Source organism: Rhinoraja longicauda, chromosome 34, assembly GCF_053455715.1.
Source record: "Rhinoraja longicauda isolate Sanriku21f chromosome 34, sRhiLon1.1, whole genome shotgun sequence".
NCBI lineage: Eukaryota > Metazoa > Chordata > Chondrichthyes > Rajiformes > Arhynchobatidae > Rhinoraja > Rhinoraja longicauda.
This window is the reverse complement of record NC_135986.1, coordinates 7,529,369-7,554,025: the sequence shown is the minus strand read 5'-3', so window position 1 is coordinate 7,554,025 and position 24,657 is coordinate 7,529,369. Positions and strand designations below refer to the sequence as shown.

General features: G+C 45.8%; 1 protein-coding gene across 1 annotated transcript in view; it reads right to left on the bottom strand.

Moving 5' to 3' along the window:
• The window catches only part of LOC144609310 (misshapen-like kinase 1), a 161,055-nt gene that overhangs the window by 65,015 nt on the left and 71,383 nt on the right, over nucleotides 1–24,657 (bottom strand). The window contains 1 exon segment of the mRNA XM_078427741.1: nucleotides 11,461–12,010. Within this exon segment, the coding sequence (XP_078283867.1) occupies nucleotides 11,461–12,010 (550 nt within the window).

Below are 24,657 nucleotides of genomic sequence, written 5' to 3'. Positions count from 1 at the left end.
CTGAAGGAAGGAAGGAATTTAAACTCCAACGGTGCTGGGTACATGGGACAAGCAGTGGAAGGAGTTAGTTGTCAAGTGTTCTACAGCCAGAGCGTTTGGAAATACAGATGCCTATGAGACAGTAGCAAGAAATAATTAGGTCGCTGTTGTGCAATAAATGTTGAGCAGGAACTGATTCTGCAACAATGTCCAGGTGGGCCGACGAGCAGCACCGATGTTGCTTTGAGTTTGAAAATTGATACCACACTGCATGTTGTTCGTCAATATCGGAGTTTTGATGAGATCATTAACTTCTAACATAACACATATTCCTTCTCTCCGCGGATGTCTTCTGACATCTGAGTATATCCTGGCCTCCTCTTGTATTTCAGATGCCGGAGAATTACTACGGCCCGCAACCCGGTATCAGCGTGTGTTTTGATACAGAATGAAAAATACACAGAATGTTTTTCTGCATGTAGTTTTATAATTTCCACCAAACCCAGACTTGTCCGGGTATTTGGAATAACTAACAATCTTTTCTCAAGCCACCTTGCATAATTCCAGTCCACCGTTCTTCTGGGAGCTACATCTTTGCATTTGGTGAACGAGATATCGGTTGGAACACCAATCCTTTTTTGAACCCGATGTAAAATTCGTATTAAACTGTGCCGATATGCAAAGGTAAATACAATACAATACAATATATCTTTATTATCATTGTACAGGGGTACAACGAGATTGGGAATGCGCCTCCCATACGATGCAATAATTTAATTAATTTATACAACAACAACCCAACGAAACAAATTGTAACAGTTTTAAGACAGAATAAAGTGTAAGTAGATCTGTGCCGGATCACTGTGCGATGTGACCATCCGGCTCAGCAGGACCGGTTCATGGCAGCTATGGCCCTGGGGATGAAGCTGTTCCTGAGTCTGGAGGTGCGGGCGTAGAAGGCCTTGTATCGTCTGCCCGATGGTAGAAGTTCGAGCAGACTGTTGCAGGGGTGTGAAGAGTCTTTGTGGATGCTGGTAGCTTTTCTGAGGGAAAGGATACAATGCTTCCATTAACTATGAAGCCTCCTTGGTTTGTAAAGGTGTAAACAATTAAGTTGAAAGGTGGATTGAGATTTAGGCTTCAGTTTCACGTTCATTATTGTCACGTGTGTCGAGGCGCAAGAATAACTTTGTTTTACATGCGATCTAAACGGAGAGGGAGAGGGAGAGGGAGAGGGAGAGGGAGAGGGAGAGGGAGAGGGAGAGGGAGAGGGAGAGGGAGAGGGAGAGGGAGAGGGAGAGGGAGAGGGAGAGGGAGAGGGAGAGGGAGAGGGAGAGGGAGAGGGAGAGGGAGAGGGAGAGAGAGAGAGATGACTCGATGACTAGATGCCTAAATGGCTATCTGGCTAGACGGATGAAAGGCTAGTTGGCTACTTGACTAATTGGCCAGCTGGGAAGCTGTCTGGCTGGCTGGGTAGATGGCGAGCTGAATAACGCCAGATGGGTGGGTGGTCAGATAACTAGATGGCTTGATGGGTAGATGGCTAGAAAGCTTGTTGGCCAGCTGGCTACATAGTTAGATAGCTAGATATATATGCAGCTAGCTAGATAGATAACTACATGGCTAAATAGCTAGGTAGTTGAATAGCAATAGGAGATATGTAAATCGCTAAATGGCCAGATTAAGAAATAAATAGCTAGATTGATTGTTACAGAGACAAATGGATAGATAGCTCCGTAATTAGATCACTGGATAGCTAGCTAGCCTGCTAGCTATATAGCTGGATAGCTGGATAGTTGGATTGCTAGCCAACTGAGTAGATAACTGGGGAGATATCTAAATATATAGCTAGCTAGAGAGTAAGATAGCTAGCTAGGTAAATAGTTAGAAGTGTGCATAGCTAGGTGGCTAGCTCGATAGAGAGATAGATAGCATGCTAGCTAGTTAGAAAGATAGGTATTTAGCCTGTTAACTATATAGCTGGACAGCTGGATGGATAGTCAAATTGATAGGTTGCAGGATCCGTAAATAGGCGGAAAGCTGCTTTACCAGTTAGCATGACAGCTAGATAGCTGGATATCAAGTTATGTAGATTGATAGCCAGCGGGAAAGTCAGCCAGAGAGCGTGTTAGCTCTCTACATAGCTAAATAGCTGCATTGCTAGATAGCTTCAACGCTAGACAGATGGAGGGCGAGATAGCTGGATCTCTGCACAGCAAAATAGTTAGGTAGTTTTGTCGGCAACTCTTTGTGGAGTGCGCTCTCTCGCTCACTCGCTTTCTGGCGGCCGCGTGAAAGGGAGAACGAAAGAGTCCTAGTTGGATCCAGCTAGATAGGTGCCAAATCGCTGTAAAACTCACTTGCTATCTGTCTACTGAGCCATCTACTGGTGTGGTTGGCTAGATGCCTAGCTCACTAGCCATCTAGCAAAGCTCTACCAAGCTAAACCGCTATATGGCCGTCAAAGCGGTTGGCTAACAATCTACTAATCTAGTTATCTCTCTACCTAGCCATCAGTCTCGTTAGCGACGTAGGTATGTAGCTACCAAAATATCTAACTCTGTAGCTATCAATCCAGCTATCTCGAGAGCTACATTGCTAGCCAGTAGGGTAGACTGCCAGACAGCGCGTGAGCTATCTCGATAGCAAGATAGCGAACTACCTAGATAGCTATCTACATGCAATGCTACACAGCTAAAAAGCTGGATATCTCGCTGGAAAGCGAGATAGCTGGATATATTGATAGTAAGATAGGTAGCTCTCTATCTAGGCAGCTATTTGAGGGGTGCGCTCTCTCTCTCTCATCCTCTGTGGGCCTCGTGAGAGAGGGAGATCTTGTTAGATGCAACTAGATAGATAGCTACCTAGCACGTGAGATAGCTGGATAGTTAGGAAAATAACTGCAGATGCTGGTACAAATCGAAGGTTTCACAAAATGCTGGAGAAACTCAGCAGGTCAGGCAGCATCTTGGAGAGAGGGAATTGGTGACGTTTCGGATCGAGACTGAAGAAGGGTCTCGACCCGAAACGTCACCCATTCCCTCTCTCCTAGATGCTGCCTGACCAGCATTTTGTGATACCCAGCTAGATAGTTAGATCGCTAACTAAATAGCTATACGTATAGATGACTAAGTAAGATGGCTAGATGGCTGGATGGTTAGATCGCTTGAAAGGTAGATGGCTATTTGGCGAGACGGTTAGAAGGCTAGTTGGGGAGAGGTAAAGAGACAGGTGTTGATCGAGGGGGAGGTAAAGGGACAGGTGTTGGTCGAGTGGGGAGTTAACGGGACAGGTGTTGTTCGAGGGTCGAGTCCCTTTACCTCCCCCCTCAACTCCATCCAAGGACCCAAACATTTTTTCCAGGTGAGGTAGTTCACCTGCACCTCCTCCAAACTTATCAACTGTATCCGCTGTTCCAAGTGTCAACGTCTCTCAATCGGCGACACCAAGCGCAGGCTCAGCGATCGTTTCGCAGAACACCTCCGCTCAGTCCGTCTCAACCAACCTGATTTCCCGATGGCTCAGCATTTCAACTCCCACTCCCATTCCCAATCGGACTTTTCTGTCCTGGGGCTCCTCCATGGTCAGAGTGAGGCCAGGCGCAAATTGGAGGAACAGCACCTCATATTTCGCTTGGGTAGTTTACACCTGAGCGGTATCAACATTGACTTGTCTAACTTCAGATAGTCCCTGCTTTCCCTCTCAATCCCCTCCCCCTTCCCAGTTCTCCTACGTCTTCCTGTCTCCGCCTATATCCTATCTTTGTCCGGCCCCATCCGCTGACATCAGTCTGAAGAAGTGTCTCGACCCCCGAAACGTCACCCATTCATTTTCTCCTGAGATGCTGCCTGACCCGCTGAATTACTCCAGCATTTAGCTGGATAAGGAGATGGCTAGACTGCGTCGGGAATCGCATTTCTGCGCACATTTTCTCATGGCATTTGTAAAGGTGTTGACGTCGTCGTTCGGGTCAATTGTCAAATCCTTGAATAGCGACCAGTGTTAGAGCTCATGGGGCGAGTGGAATCAAGGGATTTGTGGAGAAGGGGTAACAGGTTACTGATTGTGCATAATCAGCCATGATCGCAGTGTAGCGCGGTGCTGGCTCGAAGGGCCAAAGGGCATCCTCCTGCACCCATTTTCTATGATTTCTATGTCTATAGACTCCGTCCAATCCCGGAGTCAGTAATGAGTTCATAAGTTCATAAGTTCTCCTGAGATGCTCATTTGAGTAAGTCACTAGGCTCACGAGTCTGATCCGCCATTCGATCATGGCTGCCCTATCTTTCCCACTCAAACCCAACCCCAACTTTGACACTCTTACTAATCACGGACCTGTCAATCCCCAATTTTAAAATCTGTTAATTCCCCAATGACGGCCTCCAGAGGCGTCTGTGGCAGGGTAAACTAATCAATAATATAAAGGAGGATAGCAAAAGTTTTTTTAGATACGTGAAGAGGAAAATAATAGTCAAGGCAAATGTGGGTCCCTTGAAGACAGAAGCAGGGAAATTTATAGTGGGGAACAAAGAAATGGCAGACGAGTTAAACCGTTACTTTGGATCTGTCTTCACTGAGGAAGATACACACAATCTCCCAAATGTTCTAGGGGCCGGAGAACCTAGGGTGATGGAGGAACTGAAGGAAATCCACATTAGACAGGAAATGGTTTTGGGTAGACTGATGGGACTGAAGGCTGATAAATCCCCAGGGCCTGATGGTCTGCATCCCAGGGTATCCCAGGGTACTTAAGGAGGTGGCTCTAGAAATCAATGTTCTATAGATTCAGGATCAGTTCCTGTGGATTGGAGGATAGCAAATGTTATCCCACTTTTTAAGAAAGGAGGGAGAGAGAAAACGGGTAATTATAGACCAGTTAGTCTGACATCAGTGGTGGGGAAGATGCTGGAGTCAATTATAAAAACGAAATTGCAGAGCATTTGGATAGCAGTAACAGGATCATTCCGAGTCAGCATGGATTTACGAAGGGGAAATCACGCTTGACAAATCTACTGGAATTTTTTGAGGATGTAACTAGGAAAATTGACTGGGGAGAGTCAGTGGATGTGGTGTACCTCGACTTTCAGAAAGCCTTCGACAAGGTCCCACATAGGAGATTAGTGGGCAAAATTAGGGCACATGGTATTGGGGGTAGTGACATGGATAGAAAATTGGTTGACAGACAGAAAGCAAAGAGTGGGGATAAATGGGTCCCTTTCGGAATGGCCGGCAGTGACCAGTGGGGTACCGCAAGGTTCGGTGCTGGGACCCCAGCTATTTACGATATACATTAATGACTTAGACGAAGGGATTAAAAGTACCATTAGCAAATTTGCAGATGATACTAAGCTGGGGGGTAGTGTGAATTGTGAGGAAGATGCAATAAGGCTGCAGGGTGACTTGGACAGGTTGTGTGAGTGGGCGGATACATGGCAGATAAAGTTTAATGTAGATAAGTGTGAGGTTATTCACTTTGGAAGTAAGAATAGAAAGGCAGATTATTATCTGAATGGTGTCAAGTTAGGAGGAGGGGGGGTTCAACGAGATCTGGGTGTCCTAGTGCATCAGTCAATGAAAGGAAGCATGCAGGTACAGCAGGCAGTGAAGAAAGCCAATGGAATGTTGGCCTTCGTAACAAGAGGAGTTGAGTATAGGAGCAAAGAGGTCCTTCTACAGTTGTACCGGGCCCTGGTGAGACCGCACCTGGAGTACTGTGTGCAGTTTTGGTCTCCAAATTTGAGGAAGGATATTCTTGCTATGGAGGGCGTGCAGCGTAGGTTCACTAGGTTAATTCTCGGAATGGCGGGACTGTCGTATGTTGAAAGGCTGGAGCGATTGGGCTTGTATACACTGGAATTTAGAAGGATGAGGGGGGATCTTATTGAAACATATAAGATAATTAGGGGATTGGACACATTAGAGGCAGGAAACATGTTCCCATTGTTGGGGGAGTCCAGAACAAGGGGCCACAGTTTAAGAATAAGGGGTAGGCCATTTAGAACGGAGATGAGGAAGATCTTTTTCAGTCAGAGAGTGGTGAAGGTGTGGAATTCTCTGCCTCAGAAGGCAGTGGAGGCCAGTTCGTTGGATGCTTTCAAGAGAGAGCTGGATAGAGCTCTTAAGGATAGCGGAGTGAGGGGGTATGGGGAGAAGGCAGGAACGGGGTACTGATTGAGAGTGATCAGCCATGATCGCATTGAATGTCGGTGCTGGCTCGAAGGGCTGAATGGCCTACTCCTGCACCTATTGTCTATTGTCTATTCCCCAGATTCACCACCCTTTGACTAGCCTCAGAATAAAAGGACATACATTTAAAATTAGATGATGGGGGATTTATTACGTAAGGAGGTGGTAATTCCTTGGAATTCTGCAACAGACAGCTGTAGAAACCATCATTGGGTATTTATAAATCGGAGCTGGATATGGTCGAGATTCGTAAGAGTGTCGAAAATTACGGGGAGACGGCAGGAGAATGGAGTTGAGTAGGAACGATAGGAGAGCCATGATAGAATGCCGGAGGGGACTCTATGGGCCTTGGTGCACTGCTATGACTTTTGTACCCAGTGTTCTTTTTTAACAGTGCACTGCAGCATCCACACACAGCGCACCCCAGTGGATGTACAGTGGCAATAGACTGTCACATCCCTCTCCTGTGGACGAACATCAGCAGCACACTGCAGCATCCTCACACAGCGCACCTCAGTGCATGTACAGTGGGAATATACTGTCATGGCGCCCTCCCCTGGTTGAACATCAGCAGCACACAGCAACATCCACACACAGCGCACCCCAGTGGATGTACAATGGCAATATACTGTCACATCGCCCTCCCCTGGATGAATATCAGCAGCACACGGCAACATCAACACACAGCGCACTTCAGTGCATGTACATTGGCAATAGACTGTCACATCGCCCTCCCCTGGATGAACATCAGCAGTACACTGTAACATCGAGGCACAACAGCCCTCACTGTCTGTACAATATAAGTGCATCGCAGCATCAGCATTGCTTATGATGAACCTTGAGTTCCCAATGCGAAACACGCAAATCGTGGTAGTACGTTTAGAGTAATAAATAAGCCACGTAGAATGCTTGCTATATTTGACCGAGTCATTGAATATGAGTCCCATGTCAATATTCAACTTTAGAGAACTTTTCTTCGGTCGCTTTTGCAGCATTGTGCACAGTTATGTTCGGTCTCGTACACGAAGGATATGGGCGCTTCGGAAATCGTGTTCAAGACGTTTATAGACGTTGGACTGATTCATCGGAGTTCGGGCAGTAACCTGATAGATCGATAGCAAATTATGAGAGGCAAAGATATGGTAAACAGTCAGAACATTCCTCTCAAGATGGAAATATCAAGTATTGAAGGCCACCCCTTTATGGTGAAAGGGATGAAGTTTAAACGAGGTGTGCGGGGAAAGCAAGGAGCAGTAAGTGCATCGAACGCAATACCGCAGGTGGGCATTCGGTGATAAGGAATAGGAGTAGAATTAGACCATTCGGCCAATCGTCTTATCCGCCAATCTTTTTCCCTCCAAACCACATTCTCCTGCCTTCTCCCCATAACTTCTGATTCCTGTACTAATCAAGAATCTTTCTGTCTACGCCTTTAATTATCCACTGACGTGACCTACACAGCCTGTTGTGGCAAATAATTCCACAAATTCATCACCTTCTGACTAAATAAATTTCTGATCATCTTCGAAAGGGAACGTAGATTAATTCTGAGGAAATGATCTCTTGTCCGAGACGCTCCCACAAGTGGAAACATACTTTCCACATCCACTGGATCTAAACCATTCACATATCTGTATGTTTCAATGAGGTCCACCCTCATACTTCTAAACTCCGAGTGCAAGCCGGGAGCCGACAAACGCTCGCCATAGGTTAACTTATTGCTGGGAACATTCTTGTAAACCTCCTTTGGACCCTCTCCAGAGCCAGCACACCTTTCCTCTGATATAGTGCCCAGAATTGCTCACAGTATTCCAAATACGGCCTTCCCAGCGCCTTGTATAGCCTCAAAATTACATCCGTGTTTCTGTATAAATGTCTCTTGAAATAAATGCAAGCATTGAGTTTGCTTCCATTAGACAATAGACAATAGACAATAGACAATAGACAATAGACAATAGGTGCAGGAGTAGGCCATTCGGCCCTTCGAGCCAGCACCACCTTTCCATGTGATCATGGCTGATCATTCTCACCGATTCAACTTGCAGATAAAAAAATTGGGAATCCTTAAACAGCACTCCCAAGTCCCTTTGCACTTCCGATTTATGGATTATTTCCCCACTTAGACAATAGTCTACGCCATTATTCCTACTTCCAAAATGCAGTACTCCGCACTTTGCTACACTATATTCCATCTGCCACTTCTCTGCCCATTCCCCCAACATGTCCAATTCCTTCTGCGGAGTCCATGCTTTCTCTAAACTACCTGCCCTTCCACCTCTTTCCGTAACGTCCGCAAACTTATCCACAAAGCCTTCAATCCCCCCTTCCAAATCATAATATAAAACGCGGAGTAGCGGACAAACACCGATTCTTGAAGATCTCCACTAGTTACTGTTAGCAAACGAGAAAAAAATCCCCCTTTATTGCCACTCTTTGTCTTCTGCCATCCAGCCAACCAGTTATCCATGCTGGTATCTGCCCTTTGACACCGTGGGATCTCATCTTCCTAAGCAGCCATCTTGTGACACCTGGTCAAAGGTTTTCTGAAAATCAAAGTAAACAACATCTACTGTCCCTCCGTTGGCTGTCTTGCTATTTACTTCTTCAAATAATTCCAGCAAATTTATCAAACACGACTTTCCCTTCACAAAGACATGCCAACTTATGCCTATTTCATCGTGCACATATAGATACTCTGTCACATCATCCTGTATAACGGGTCCTAAAATCTTACCTCACACTCCACTGGTGTTGGAGGCAGATACAATATTAATATTTAAGACAAGTTCAGATTTTCAGGTAATGAAGGGATATGCATTGTGAGCAGGCAGGTAAGGGTGGTCGTATCATGTTCGGCACTGCCATTATGGGCCGAAAGTCCTGCCGTGCCTTGTAGTTCGTGTAGAAAAGAAATGCAGATGTTGGTTTAAATTGAAGATAGACATAAAATGCTGGTGTAACTCAACGAGACAGGCATCATCTCTGGAGAGAAAGGATGGGTGACGTTTCGGGTCGAGAACCTTCCTTAGACTGATGTCGGAGAGGTCGGCGGGAAAGAGATATAATTTTGTTGGAGACAGTGAGAACTGGGAAGGGGAGGGATGGGGAGGGGGGGGAGGGTGGTAGTGTGAATTGTGAGGAAGATGCAATAAGGCTGCAGGGTGACTTGGACAGGTTGTGTGAGTGGGCGGATACATGGCAGATGCAGTTTAATGTTTGAGGTTATTCACTTTGGAAGTAAGAATAGAAAGGCAGATTATTATCTGAATGGTGTCAAGTTAGGAAGAGGGGATGTTCAACGAGATCTGGGTATCCTAGTGCATCAGTCACTGAAAGACAGCATGGAGGTACAGCAGACAGTGAAGAAAGCCAATGGCATTTTGGCCTTCGTAACAAGAGGAGTTGAGTATACGAGCAAAGAGGTTCTTCTACAGTTGTACCGGGCCCTGGTGAGACCGCACCTGGAGCACTGTGTGCAGTTTTGGTCTCCAAATTTGAGGAAGGATATTCTTGCTATGGAGGGCGTGCAGCGTAGGTTCACTAGGTTAATTCCCGGAATGGCGGGACTGTCGTATGTGGAAAGGCTGGAGCAATTAGGCTTGTATACACTGGAATTTAGAAGGATGAGCGGGGATCTTATTGAAACATATAAGATAATTAGGGGATTGGACACATTAGAGGCAGGAAACATGTTCCCAATGTTGGGGGAGTCCAGAACAAGGGGCCACAGTTTAAGAATAAGGGGTAGGCCATTTAGAACGGAGATGAGGAAGAACTTTTTCAGTCAGAGAGCGGTGAAGGTGTGGAATTCTCTGCCTCAGAAGGCAGTGGAGGCCAGTTCGTTGGATGCTTACAAGAGAGAGCTGGATAGAACTCTTAAGGATAGCGGAGTGAGGGGGTATGGGGAGAAGGCAGGAACGGGGTACTGATTGAGAGTGATCAGCCATGATCGCATTGAATGGCGGTGCTGGCTCGAAGGGCTGAATGGCCTACTCCTGCACCTATTGTCTATTGTCTATTGTCTATTGATTTTGTCGTGGTTACCGGTGTTTAAAATGAAGCAGATGACACGGAGAATTCTTCAAGAAGTTAAAAGCCTTTATTTGCAAACAACGGCTGGAACAATCAGGATGTCAACCATCTGACTGCCCACTTAGTACATCGGGCAGCCTATTTTTATAGGATTCTTTCAGCCTTATCTTCTTTTCCTTATCTCACCCTCATACTCCTCTTTACAGCTATTCATCTCTTTGCAGTCACCCTGTTTACCCAGCCACCATTAAACCCCACTCATTGACGAATGTCTGTATTTCTTCACATGTTGCCTTCCACTCTGCCACCATTAAACTTTCAAGTAATCACCCCACTCATTGATGGATGTCTGTATTTCTTCACATGTCACCTTTCACCCTTGTCTTCTATCCTGGTTCATCCATCAATGTTTCTCCTCCTCCTGAGCAGCAGTTACAGACACGTGTCAAGGGTAAGGAATGTCTAGAGCGCCTTAATTGGTTACAGAGAGACGCCTAATGCCTAAGTAGTTACAAACCTTAAACAACAATGTCTAATGTATATAATAATATCGTATTATCTCCCATATTTTCCCCCCTTTGAGACCTACACGGTCTCACAGAAAAGGAAAACCACAAAACTGCACATGTTGTTAACTCAAATCATAAATCCACTCTCAACCATTAGCCCCCCAACTTAGGATTTTATAAATAATGTGCAGTTTGTCAGTGTTCTCCTTCCATCATGCTAATATCCTGGGTCACTCGGCCAAAAACCTATCCCCATATGTCTAGGGTAGGAAAAAAGACCCAGCTTCCCTTACTACTACGTTCTTAGTAATTCTCCAGAGTAAATTGCTCATCAGTATAGTATTCGATCGGAGGGATCTGTTTATTTTGGAGGTGAATTGTGCCTGTATCCTGGAACAACGGCAGCTGATTCGCAGTAGCTTTCACTAGAAGAGATTTAATACATGGAAAAACACAACACAATACAATAGCAATTATAAGTAGGGAGATTCCGATAGTCATCCCGACCTTAACCAAGCACGCTCCCCGTCCGCCTAGAATGTTTTCTAGCCAGCCAAAGAGTTGGTGCCCGTAACCTGCATTCTGTTTAACCTCTTTCCTCAGATTTCTCAATTTTTCCATTGCTTTAGTGAAAAGCCCATCCGGACTGGTGTTATTGGGTATAAACGTACAACAGTGTTCCCCAAAAAGGACACAGACCCCCCCCCCCTTTTTCAGCCAGTAACCAATCCAGGGCTTGCCTGTTTTGCCATGCCATTCTGCTGGTGGCATCAAGCTGTTCCCCTAAGGCTGATAGTGCATCCTCAGTGTAATTAATAAACCTTTGCTGATTGTAATAAATGTAATTGATCCATTCTGTGTTTTTCGCCGGCGTGATCCAAAAAAATATTGATTCCAACCCCGCAGTAATCTCATTTCTAGCTTTGAATTCATTGGGGATTCCTCTTGGTTGCCCCATCGCATCCAGGTGGACGCCCTTGGGCATTTGGTCAAACGCTCTCTTCTGCCGAGTATTCTCAAATACCTCTTGTGATGCCTCCTGTGGTCTGATCACGAGGACCGATTGGACTAACATCACCCTTGCACATAGCCCAGTCCAGCTACGTGGAAGTACATTCTTGGGGCCACCTCCGCACATCCAGAATCTATCTGCTATGGCTATATCTGCTCTCAAAATAGCGTCACATCTTGGCAATAGGACAACACCTGTGTGCATGGGCACCCCTACAGCAAGCTGACTCGGATTTTCCTGGTTGCATATCCAGATCTTTTTACAATTGCCCGGGAATTTCCCTACTGGACGTCTGCCATTTAATGCAGAATAACACTCAAATTGTTCCGTTTCATTTATCTTAACCCCTTGCGGTGGCATGGGGGTAGGGTTTCCTGACCTGTGTAAAGTTCCATACATCACAGTACTCTGAGGGCATCACTTGGGATGATCCTGCTTCATTTAGACACTCGATTGGGCAGTAATAATCAACATACCACTGTTCTATGTCCGCTGAAGGGTCGTCTAATCTTGTACAATGCGTAAAGTTGTGAGGGTCTGGTATGGCCAGTATTTGTTCTTTCGCTTTGGCGCATACGATACATTGTGATCGTTGCATAGTGTGTGCCGTGTACTGTGCCCACTTATACCAATCATTAGTGGTCGCTGTGCGCCATGCAACTAAGTTAAAGGAGTCATCGCCATCCATATCCTCAATGTTCCTTCGATTCCGCCTCTGTTCCCCTATCTCTAGCAGGGTAGTATTGGGACCAGTCTGGTTCCACCCGTCTGTGAAATCGAGGACACCCAGATCTGATTCGGGAGAGGCACGGTCTGATTCGGGAGAAGCACTATTGTCCCCCACCCCGTCACCCCTGTCCACATTGTCGCGAGGAGGACAGACGCCCACAACCTTATCTTCAACAACCTCAGAGTCACTAATGTCCCCCAAGACTTCCTTTATGATCTGGTCAATGCTTGATCCTTCCCCTGCGTTTTCGTTCTCACGCTCGCTTACCACTTCTCCTGAATTTTCGTTCTCTTGTCCGTTTACCTCGAGGTCATTCACAGGTTGTGCCTGTGGGACAGTCCTTGTACAATGATTGAGATGGTACCACGTGGACCGGCCCTCTACCTGAACAGCAGTTGGTGAGGCCTTAGTTACTGTGAACGGTCCTTCCCTTCTCGGCTCATTCCACCTTCGTCGAAAGGCTCGCACATAAACCTGATCTCCGGGTTTAATAGGTCCTTCGTCCTGTTCTGCCTCTGGCTCCTTTTGCTTTTCCTGTGTGTAAATAGACTTGTGTATCATAGTTAACTGTTGCATGTATTGTTTAAGTTCTACCTCTAATTGTTCCAGGCTTGGTCCCTTGTAAGGACCTCTCCATTTGGGTATTGGCATAGGTCTGCCAGTGAGCATCTCATGTGGTGTTAAATGAGTTATTCGATTAGTTTGCATGTGACAGCTCATTAATGCCAATGGCAGGGCATCAATCCAATTTAACTTTGTAGCTGCGCAAATCTTGTTTAATTTAGCCTTCAATGGTCCATTAACTCTTTCTACTATACCCTGAGACTGAGGGTGGTATACACACCCAAATCTTTGTTTCACTCTCAGGGCTTGCAGCACCAACTTAACTGTTTTTTGAATAAAAGCCGCTCCATTGTCGGAACTGATTTCGGTTGGTATACCGAATCGTGGGATGACCTCATTTGTCAGAAACTTGACTACAGTTCCTGCACCTAAATCCTTAGACGGTACTGCCTCTACCCATCTGCTAAATCTATCAATTACTACCAGTATATACCTTTTCCCTTTTACTTTTTTCAGCATGCCGCATAGTCAATAACCAGGTGCCTAAATGGTCCTTCGGGCACAGGTATATGTCCTATAGGTGTTGTTATTCCCTTTCTAACATTGTTTTGAGCACATATCTCACATTGTGACAAAATGTAATCTACTGAAGCCTGTAGATAGGGTGACCAAAATCCATCTCCCTTTATCTTCCTTAACACTTCCCCCCTTGCACAGTGGTCTAGCCCATGCGCTTCTGAGATGAGAATGGTCAGCAGAGGTGTAGGTGCTACCAGCAAACCTTCGTCCGTAGTCCACAGGCCCTCTACATTCTGTTTGGCTCCCCTCTGTCTCCACATTATTTGTTCAGCTAAAGTAGCCCTACCTTGCATTGCAATTATATCCTCCTGTGTGGGTTGCGGGCTCAAATCTACCTGCGGGGCAATAATGGCTGATTGGCATCCAGACGCTTTTCTGGCTGCTTCGTCTGCGGCATGATTGCCCTTTGTGATCATGTCGTTTCCCTTTTTATGTGCCTGGCATTTAACGATAGCTAGTGCCTTAGGTTTAGTCAGTGCCCCTATTAGGTCTGAAATTTGCTGAAAATGCTGTATGGGGTCCCCATTGCTTTTCTTGAAGCCACGCTGCTTCCATACAGCCCCAAACAGGTGACAGACCCCATGTGCATATGCTGAATCTGTGTAAATGTCAGCTTTCTCACCCTCCATCATTTCACACGCTGTTGTTAAAGCCTTAATCTCTGCTAACTGGGCTGAACAAGGTTGTGGGCAAGCTTCTAATCCGATTGTTTGAAAACCTGATTGGTCCTGCTGCACTACTGCAAATCCTGCATGATTGCCATCATACTCCCTATAGCATGAACCATCCACAAACAAAACTTTCTTGTCCTCATCATTCAATGGTTCTGATTGTAAGTCCGCCCTTAATTTAGAAAAAACCATCGTTTCCCCAACACAATCATGGGGTTCCCCCTCATAGTCAAGCGGAACATAATCAGCTATGTTACTTGTGGTGCATCTTTGTATTGTAATGTCTGGGAATGTCAACAGCATTTGAAATGCTATTATTCTGGCTGGTGTTAATACAAACTTCCCCTTCTCCAACAGCTCTACTACATTATGGTGTGTATATATAGTTACAGGATAGCCCATGGTTATAGATGAGGCTTTGTTGTACGCATAGTGCAACGCAGCCAGTCCCTGATAGCAGGGTGGGTAACCCTGCGCCACCTCATCTAATTTTGTACTGTAGTATGCCACAGGCTGCTTAGCTTTACCTATGCCTGTTTGCTGCATCAGTACTGCTGCAGCATAGCCCTCCTGCCTGTTGGAAACGTGTAAGTGAAAGATTCTCTCATAATTTGGCAGGGCCAGGGCTGGGGCTGACTGTAACTCTCGCTTAATGGTGTTAAAAGCTGTCTCCGCCTCCTCATTCCATTGTAAAACGTTTCTCAAATTTGTGTGTCCTGCGTCCTCCAGTATTTTTCTCAATGGCATCACAATTTCAGCATATTCTCCAATCCAGTCTGAGCTATATCCAGACATTCCCAAAAATGTCATCATTTGCTATACTGTCCGAGGCTTGGGAGCTTTAATTATTGCCTCAATTTGATCTGGTGCTATAGCCTTTACTCCCTTGGAGATTAACCGTCCTAAATATTCTACCTGTTGCTTACAAAACTGCAACTTTTTCCTGGACACTTTATGGCCTCCGTCTGCCAGCCTTTCTAAAAGAGTCAGGGTGTCTTGCTCACATTGCTCCTCACTTTCAGAGCAGACCAACAAATCATCCACATATTGTATTAACGTACTACGTAGGGATATACCTTCCAAATTTGCCTTCAGTACCTGATTGAAAACATGAGGCGAGTGTTTAAATCCCTGCGGCATCCTAGTATAAGTATATTGAATGCCCCTGTAAGTAAATGCAAACAAAAACTGGCATCTTTCCGCTAACGGCACGCTAAAGAATGCTGAGCAGAGATCAATCACTGAAAAGTACGCTGCCTCCGGTGGAATGTTAGTCAGCAGTGTGTGTGGGTTTGGAACCACTGCTGGCCAATCTCTCACTACCTCATTGACTGCTCGTAGATCATGCACTAATCTCCACCTTGATTTGTCTGCTTTTAAAACTGGTAATAGCGGGGTGTTACAGGGACTTTTTGTTCTAACAAGTACTCCCGCTTCCAACAAACCCTGTATAGTTATTGCTATGCCTTCCTCTGCTTCTGGCTTTAAGGGGTATTGTGGTCTCCTTGGCGGAATCGCCCCTTGTTTTAGTTCTATTTCTACTGGGTTTGCGGATTTCACTTTCCCGACATCTGTATCATGTTGTGACCATAAGCCACGTGGCAGCCTGTTGAACATGTTTTCCTTTGTCTGACCTTCTCCCTTCTGTACTAAAAAGAGATGGTGCTGGGGGCTAATTTCAACCTCTTTTGTTGTTCCCATCATATCTATGCTCACCTCTATCTTGACATAATTATCGTCCTCAGATTTCCATACCTTCGGTGTAATTTTTTCCAGTTAACCATAGTGTTTACTTGCTTCATCATGAGCCCAAGTCCCTGGACTGATGTCCCTTATTTACTAGTAATGTCATTTGAGGTGCAGCTCCTGGCACCCTATACCACTTGTCAAGAAAGATGTTCCATTTAATTTGCAAGGCTGCCCCTTGTTTTCCAATTATTATGGCTCCTGCCCTTAGCTGCTGCTGGCCGCATGCTCCCAGGCACCACAACCTTTCCTGCTCGATGTCCTGGGTCTCGTCAAAACGTACCGTACAATGTAGCTCAGTCTTGGGCGGGGTTGCTTCAGGTAATATTGTCATTACTCCCTCTTTTCATCTGTTCCACGTATTCCAAATTTGATCTTCTATATTTCCTACCCAAAATACATTAGCTTTTCTAGCTTCCCCCATAAACAGCTGGGTATTTAATTTCTCCACATTCAGGCCATTTTGGGTACATTCTAACTTTAATTCCAGTTTCAACAAGGCATCCCTGCCTAGCAGATTAATGGGGGTTCCTTTGGACACCAATACTGGCAATACTATTTCTCTATTGCTAATTATTAAACTTACGGGGGTTGTGCATCGTGTTAGCTGTGTTTTTCCCGAGAACCCTACAGTTTTAACAAATTTTCCTGACATGGGAAGGTGGGAGGCATACTGCGGCTGCACACAAGTATATGTAGCTCCAGTATCTATCATCATAGGTGCTAACCGCCCTCCCAAATTTACCTGAACCATGGGCTCCTCTTCTGCCTGTCGGGTCATCATTGGGTAAAGTCCCTTCCCATCCGGGTTCTCTGGGCACCCCTAGTATCTAGCATAGGGGTTCATGAGTCCAGGCGGGCCTCCTGCCGAGCCCGCTAGGGCTTGCCCTGGGTTAAAACCCTGCTCATCCCCTGTGGGTCCCTGTTGGTACGGGCCGGGCCACGGACGGTGTGGGCAGTTCCTCCTCAGGTGCCCTACCTGATTAAATCCCCAACATATTCTATCAACTACCTGTCTACTTACTGGCCTTCCTCTTCCCCTTCCTTGTGCTCCCCCTTGAGGGCCCCAATCCTGTCGGGGCTGATTCCCTGATCTGATTTCCCCCTGATAGGACATTTGAGGAGAAGCTCCCCCAAAGACATTTATTATTGGCATGGGATTATCCAGCCCCCGTCTGGCTCTACCATAGGACTTACTGTGCATCAGTGTATCGTTCACTTCTGCTGCTTCCGCCAGGTCTGCTGTTACTGCCAGCATTTTCTTTCCTTTTTCAAGCTCTTTCTTTTTTAGTTCTTCTAGTTGCATTTGCATCAACTTTCTCTGCACCTCTTCTTGTTGGTTCACCATTTTTTGTCTCTCCGGACGACATTTGTCGACTGCATGAACCAGGTGGTCCCTGAACTGGGAGTGGGGTATGGTTGACAATTCCACCACTTCCTCCAGTCTGGACTTAACTCGAGGAGACATTGCGTCCACTATAGCGGTCCGAAACAAAGCGGTCATCAACTCGTTACCGTCTATTTTTTGTTCGGTTTCAAGTCTCCACTTTTTCAGTTGATCCTCCAGATAAGCCGCTGGGTTCTCAGTGTCCCCCAGCGGGTCTACTTTCAATATCTTTAAGTCCACCTTGAGCGGGTAACAGTCTCTGAGGGCCTGCTATACCCTCTGCCTGACTGGATCAAATGGCGTGCCATCAATCATCGGGTTACTTGCAGCGTTTTTTATCCCAGCCATTTCACATTGTTCTGCTAATTTCGTTGTTCCTATTACTTTCACCAGTAGTGCCTTCAAATCTCCCATAGCCAATAATCGTCCTGTAGTTTCCTCCTCAAAGGCCCTAATCCATTTTCCTGCCCCGTTATATATACTGGGCAATGTGTTTTTCAGCCCTCCTAGGTCTCGGGTCGCCCAAGGAATATATTGAGTTTGTCCTGCCTTTTTCACAAGTAACGGTATCATTCCACCCTTTAGCTCCTGTCTCTTGTTTGCCATCTCTTGTTGTGGTTCTACCTGTATGCTTTCCCACCTCATTCCTACCTGGGCGTACCCCTCGCTTTCCTTTCTTTCTCTTTCTATAGTTCTTTCAATCTCCCTTATCTCAATCTCTAAGCGCTTCATGGATGCCTTTATTTCCCTTCTACGCTCCCTTGTTACGTCCCCATCACCTTCTAATTCTGCTTCACTCTCACAGTTTTGCCCTCTCTCTGATGCCTGCTGATTACTTGCCTGTGATTCTGCGTTGTTGTTTCCCTCACACCCCTCATCTGCTGCCTGACGGGTCTCATAAATCTTTCTGTCCCTGAGGTCCCTGAGGTCCTGCAAGCTTCTAATGTCTCCTTCTAATTCCCGTTCCTCCTGCTTCATCCTTTCCTTTTCTCGGTGTCCCCTTCTTTGTCTATATTCCTTTATGTCTTGCCCATTCCTCCAAACTTCGACTTCTCCCTCTATCTCCACTATCCCTTTCACCAAAGGGCACTGTTTTATTCCGTCCTGGCTGAAATAGGGAGGGGGATACTCAGGGTCCCTTAGGCTGGGGTACAGAGTTGATTTTTTCTCCTGAAGCTCCTGACTTTCATGCTGTTTTGGGGTTTTTTTCACCCTTGTTTGGGGAGGTATTCTTTTCCTGGTATGCTTTCCTCAGCCTTTCTCCTTCTATTCTAAACAATTTAAGTACGTCTAGTTCTTTTTCCTTTTTCGTTACTCGGGTTTTTGATTTATCCTTAGGCTTATAGTTTTTAATCAGCACTTCCATTTCGTCACACATACTTATATCAAACGTGCCTTTCTTGGGCCATTTCGTAACTAATTTTTTTTGTCCTTTTTTCCCATTTTTCTAAATGTTTTCTAATATCTTCTTTGGATACGGGGAATTTCTTACTTAGTATTTCAACTGCAGTTATTTTATTCATTGTACTTGCTTTTTTTTTGTGTACTTGGTCAGTCAGTTTAAATGCAGTCCTTGTTCTCACTTTGTTCCGTCTCTATAGTCACTAGGCTACCTATTACGCTATTTCCATTTTCTACAGTTCTACTATATTCCTTTAATATTTTGCAATTTTTATTTTTTATGTTATCCAATTATTCAAATTTTTTGATCCTGCCCGTACAGACCCCTATCCGACCAGAGTAATCCCAGGTTAACTAGAGCGGTATCCACAGGACTTTTTATCCTGCCCGTCCAGACCCCTAGCTAACCAGAGTGATCCCCAGTTAACTAGAGCGGTATCCACAGGACGCCTCGTCTATTCAGTCCCCTATCCTCTTAGGGCGGTATCCACGAGGTCTTCTGATCCTGCCCGTACACACCCCTAGCTAACCATAGTGCAATCCTCCGGGTCTCTTTTTAAAATAGTTTAGAAAGATTCTTTGGATCGGAGAGGCCCTTTAACCGCCTAGACGCTTCTGTGTCACCAGGAGCCCCCCGTTTCAACAGGTTATAAGTCCGAATGAAGCGGAAAACCGCCTACCTTTTAGCGGGTGGCCACCGTTGTCCTGTTCTTCCGTGGAGCCCCGTGGGGCTAGGAAGCGCCCTTGGCTGGTCGTCTTTATCGAACGGGCCTCTTTCCGATCCTGCTGACTACGCCAATTTTGTCGTGGTTACCGGTGTTCAAAATGAAGCAGACGACACGGAGAATTCTTCAAGAAGTTAAAAGCCTTTATTTGCAAACAACGGCTGGAACAATCAGGATGTCAACCATCTGACTGCCCACTTAGTACATCGGGCAGCCTATTTTTATAGGATTCTTTCAGCCTTATCTTCTTTTCCTTATCTCACCCTCATACTCCTATTTACAGTTATTCATCTCTTTGCAGTCACCCTGTTTACCCTACCACCATTAAACCCCACTCATTGATGAATGTCTGTATTTCTGCACATGTTGCCTTCCACTCTGCCACCATTAAACGTTCAAGTAATCACCCCACTCATTGATGGATGTCTGTATTTCTTCACATGTCAACTTTCACACTTGTCTTCTATCCTGGTTCATCCATCAATGTTTCTCCTCCTCCTGAGCAGCAGTTACAGACACGTGTCAAGGGTAAGGAATGTCTAGAGCGCCTTAATTAGTTACAGAGAGGCGCCTAATGCCTAAGTAGTTACAAACCTTAAACAACAATGTCTAATGTATAAAATAATATCGTATTATCTCCCATAAAAGCAACGGCTAATTGAAGTTAGAGAAGTCAATGTTCATATCGCTGGGGTGTAAGCTGCCCAAGCGAAGTATGAGCTGCTGTTCCTCCAATTTGCGCTGGGCCTCACTCTGACAATGGAGGATGCCCAGGACAGAAAGTTCAGATTGGGAATGGGGGAGCGGGGGTGAGTTAAAGTGCTGAGCAACCGGGAGATCAGGTAGGACTGTGTGGAGCTGTTCAGCGAAACGATCGTCGAGCTTGCGCTTGGTCTCGCCGATATCACTCCATCAGTACTATCCCACTGTATACCATTACACCAGTACTACCCCACAGTGCGTCACTCCATCAGTACTATCCCACTGTATACCATTACACCAGGACTACCCTACAGTGCGTCACTCCATCAGTGCTACCGCACAGTGTCACTCCATCAATTCCATCCCACATTATGTCACAACAATACTACCGCACAGTGTGTCACCCAATCAGAACTACCCCAGAATGTGCCATTACTTCAACACTACCCTACGTTAGGTTACTCCATCAATACTACTTCACAGTCTGTCACTCCATCGGTACAACATGTTAATCCATTAGACGTACCCAAGAGCGTGTCACTCTCATCAGTACAACCCCACAGTATGTCATTCCATCTTTTCTTCAGACGATGTTTCACTCTGTCAGTACCACCTTAAGTATGAGATTTCATCAGTTCTACCCAGAGTTTTTCGCCCCTTCAATAGTACCATCGAATGTGTCACTATATCAGTACTACCCCAAAATATACCAGTCCTTCACTACTAGCCCACAGGATGTTAATCCATAAGTATTATCGCACAGCATGTCACTCCATCAGTATTACCACATCGTCGGTTACTCCATCATTACTGCATCACAACGTGTCATTCATTCCGTGCTATCCCATAGAATGCCATTGCATCAGTACTAGCAAATGGATAGTCATTCCATCAGTACTATCCCACAGTGCGTCATTTGATCAGTTCTCCCCCTCAATCTGTCACTCCATCAGAACTACCCTATAATGTGTCATTACATCAGTACCGCCCCATTTAGTTTCACACCATTAATACTATCCCACAGTGTGCCACGACATCAGTACTACCATATCGCTTGTTCCTCCATCAGTATTACCGCACACTGTGTCACTCTATCAGTAAAACACCAAAATGTTTTACTCCATCAGTACCTGCCCACAGTTTGTCACTTCACTAGTACAACCCCAAAGTATATTGCTCCATCTGTACTGCCCACATTGTGTCACTCCATCAATACTACCCCACTGGTCATCACTCCATCAATACAAGCCTACAGTGTGTTAGACGATCATTACTAGAACACACTGTGCCACTCCATCAGTACAACCCCAGAGCGTGTCACTTCATTGGTACTACCGCACTATATACCATTCCATCACTACACACCACAGTGTTTTTCAACATCAGTACCACCTTGTGTATTATTCCATTAGTACTACCACATAGGGTGTCACTATATCAGTACTATCCAACGGTGTGTCACTCCATCAGTACTACACAATGAGTCCTTCCATCAGTACTACCCCACAGTGCTTCAATCCACCAGTATTACTCTGGTATATGTCTATCCAACAGTACTACACCGCAGGGTGTCACACAATCAGTACTATTCCACAATATGCTATTGCGTCAGTACTGCCACATAGTGTGCCATTCCATCAGTACTACCTCAAAGTGTGTCACTCCACCAGCACTACCCACAGTGTGCCACTGCATCAGTAATAAAATATAGTTTGTTACTCCATCTGTACTACCCTACACTGTGCCACTCCATCAGTGCATCCCCATAGAGCATCGCACAATCAGGAATATCACTTGGGTTATCATTGCATCAGTACGTGTGTCACTCCATCAGAACAATCCATTATCACTCCATCTGTACCACCACGCAGCGTGTCACTCCATCAGTATTCCCCACAGTATGTCACTCCATCAGCCCTATCTCACTGTGTCACTCCATCAGTAATTCCCCACAGTTTCACTCTATTAGTATTTCCCCACAATGCCTCACGCCATTAGCACTACCCGATGTTTATCATTCAATCAGGACTATCCCAGTGGGTCACTTCATAAGTGCTGACACAAATTGTGTCATTCCATCAGTATTACCCAACAGTGTGTCACTGCATTAGTACTACACCACAGTATGTCATCACAATAGTACTACCGCTCAGTGTGTCACTCCGTCGGTGAAACCACACAGTGTCTCACTGCATCAATACAACTCCATCCATATTGTTACACTACATCGGTACTGCCCCACATCATGTCACTCCAGTGCAACCCTAGTACCATCAGTACTCCCCAAAGAGTTTCACACCATCAGGACTACCTCAAATCTGCCATTCCATCCGCATTACCCCACAGTGTGCTAACCCATCGCTGCGACTCCATAATGTGTAATTCCATCACGATTTCACCACAGTTTTTCATTGCAACAGTACTACCGCAGAGCGTGTCAGTCCATCAGTATTACTGCGTCACTCCAACAGAATGTGCTATTACATCCGTGCTACCACACAGTGTGTCATTCCATCAATACACCTCCACAGTACGTCATTACACCAGTACTACTCCACAGTGTTACACTCCATCAGTACAACACTGGAGCGTGTCACTCCATCAGTACTACCCTACAATATGTTATTCCATCAGTACTACACCACAGTGATGCATTCCATCTGTACTGCCTTAAGCTTGTTATTCCATTATGTACAACCACACGGACTCATTCAATTAGTATTACCCAACAGTGGAACCCTCCATCTGTACTGCCCCACCGTCAGTCCTACTTCAGTGTGGAAGTCACAATGTGCAACCCGACAGTACCACCGAACATTGTGTCAATACTTCAGTACTCGCCCACTGTGCGCCATTCTGTCCACACTACCCCCAGTGTGTCATTCAATCAGCACTACACAGAAGTATGTCACTCCATCAGTACAACCGCGCAGTGTGTCACTCCATCAGTACTGCTCCACAGCGTGTCACTCCATCAGATTTACCCCAAGGGGTGGGGTGATGGAGTGCCAAATTGCGTGGTAGTACTGATGCAATGATATGAGTGTTTACCACACAGTTTGTCACTCCGTCAGTACTACTTCAGTGTGGAACTACATCAGTACGTCCCCATGGTGTCAGTCCATCAATTCTACGCCACATTGTGCCAGTTCCTCAGTACTATCTAACAATGTATCACTCCATTAGACTACCCCACAGTGTTTCATCCATCAATTCTTCCCCACAGTATGTCATTACAACAGAACTACCTCACAACTTGTCACTAAATCAGTATTATTCCACTTTGTGTCACTTCGTCAGTACTACTCTACAGTTTGTCATAACAACAGTACTACTCATTGTGTCACTCCATCAGTATTACCCGCAGTGTGTTTACTACATCAGTAGAGGCCCACGGTGTATCACTCCGTCAGAACTACTGCAAAGTGTGTCACTTCATCAGTACTACTGCAGTGTGTCACTCCATCTGTACCAACCCACAGTGTGTTAATCCACACGAACTGCATCAACTGGTGTCATTCCATCAGTACTACAGTGTAGTGCTGAAGTGTTCAAAGCAGGAGGCCCTGTCATGATGCAGAAGCTGACTGAACTCTTCCAGTCCATGTGGAATGAAGGGAAAGTCCCACAACAGCTGAAAGATGTCAGCATAGTCCACATCTACAAGAGGAAAGGCAACCGCCAGTCTTGCGACAATCATCGAGGCATCTCCCTCCTGTACACAGCTGGGAAGACCTTGGCTCGCATCCTGCTCAACCGTCTCATTCAACACTTTGAGCAGGGTCTCCTTCCAGAAAGCCAGTGCGGTTTCCGTGCTGGATGTGGAACTGTCGACATGATATTTGCTGCATGCCAACTCCAGGAAAAATGCCAAGAGCAACACAGCGACCTGTTCGTGACCTTCGTCGATCTGACAAAGGCCTTCGACACTGTCAGCAGAGATGGCTTGTGGAAGATAATGAGGAGGTTTGGCTGTCCCAGCAAGTTCATCACGATTGTCCGGTAGTTCCATGACGGCAAGATGGTGAAAGTGCTAGATGATGGAGACAAATCGGGAGCCTTTCCAGTGACAAACGGTGTGAAGCAAGGTTGTGTTATTGCCCCTACACTCTTCAGCATGGTCTTCTCTGCCATGCTGACTGATGCCTTCCGAGACTGCCAGGATGGAATACACATCAGGTACAGGACTGACAGCAGGCTGTTCAACCTCAGGCGCCTGCAAGCTGTTACAAAGGTGCAGGAGACCATCATCAGAGATTTCTTGTTTGCTGATGACTGCGCCCTCAACGCCAGCACAGAGCAGAAGATGCAGCATGAAATGGACTGCTTCTCACAGGCCCGTGACAACTTTGGTCTCTCCATTAGCACCAAAAAGACTGAAGTTATGTACCAGCCCGCGCCTGGAAAGCCCTACCAGGAACCACACATCACGGT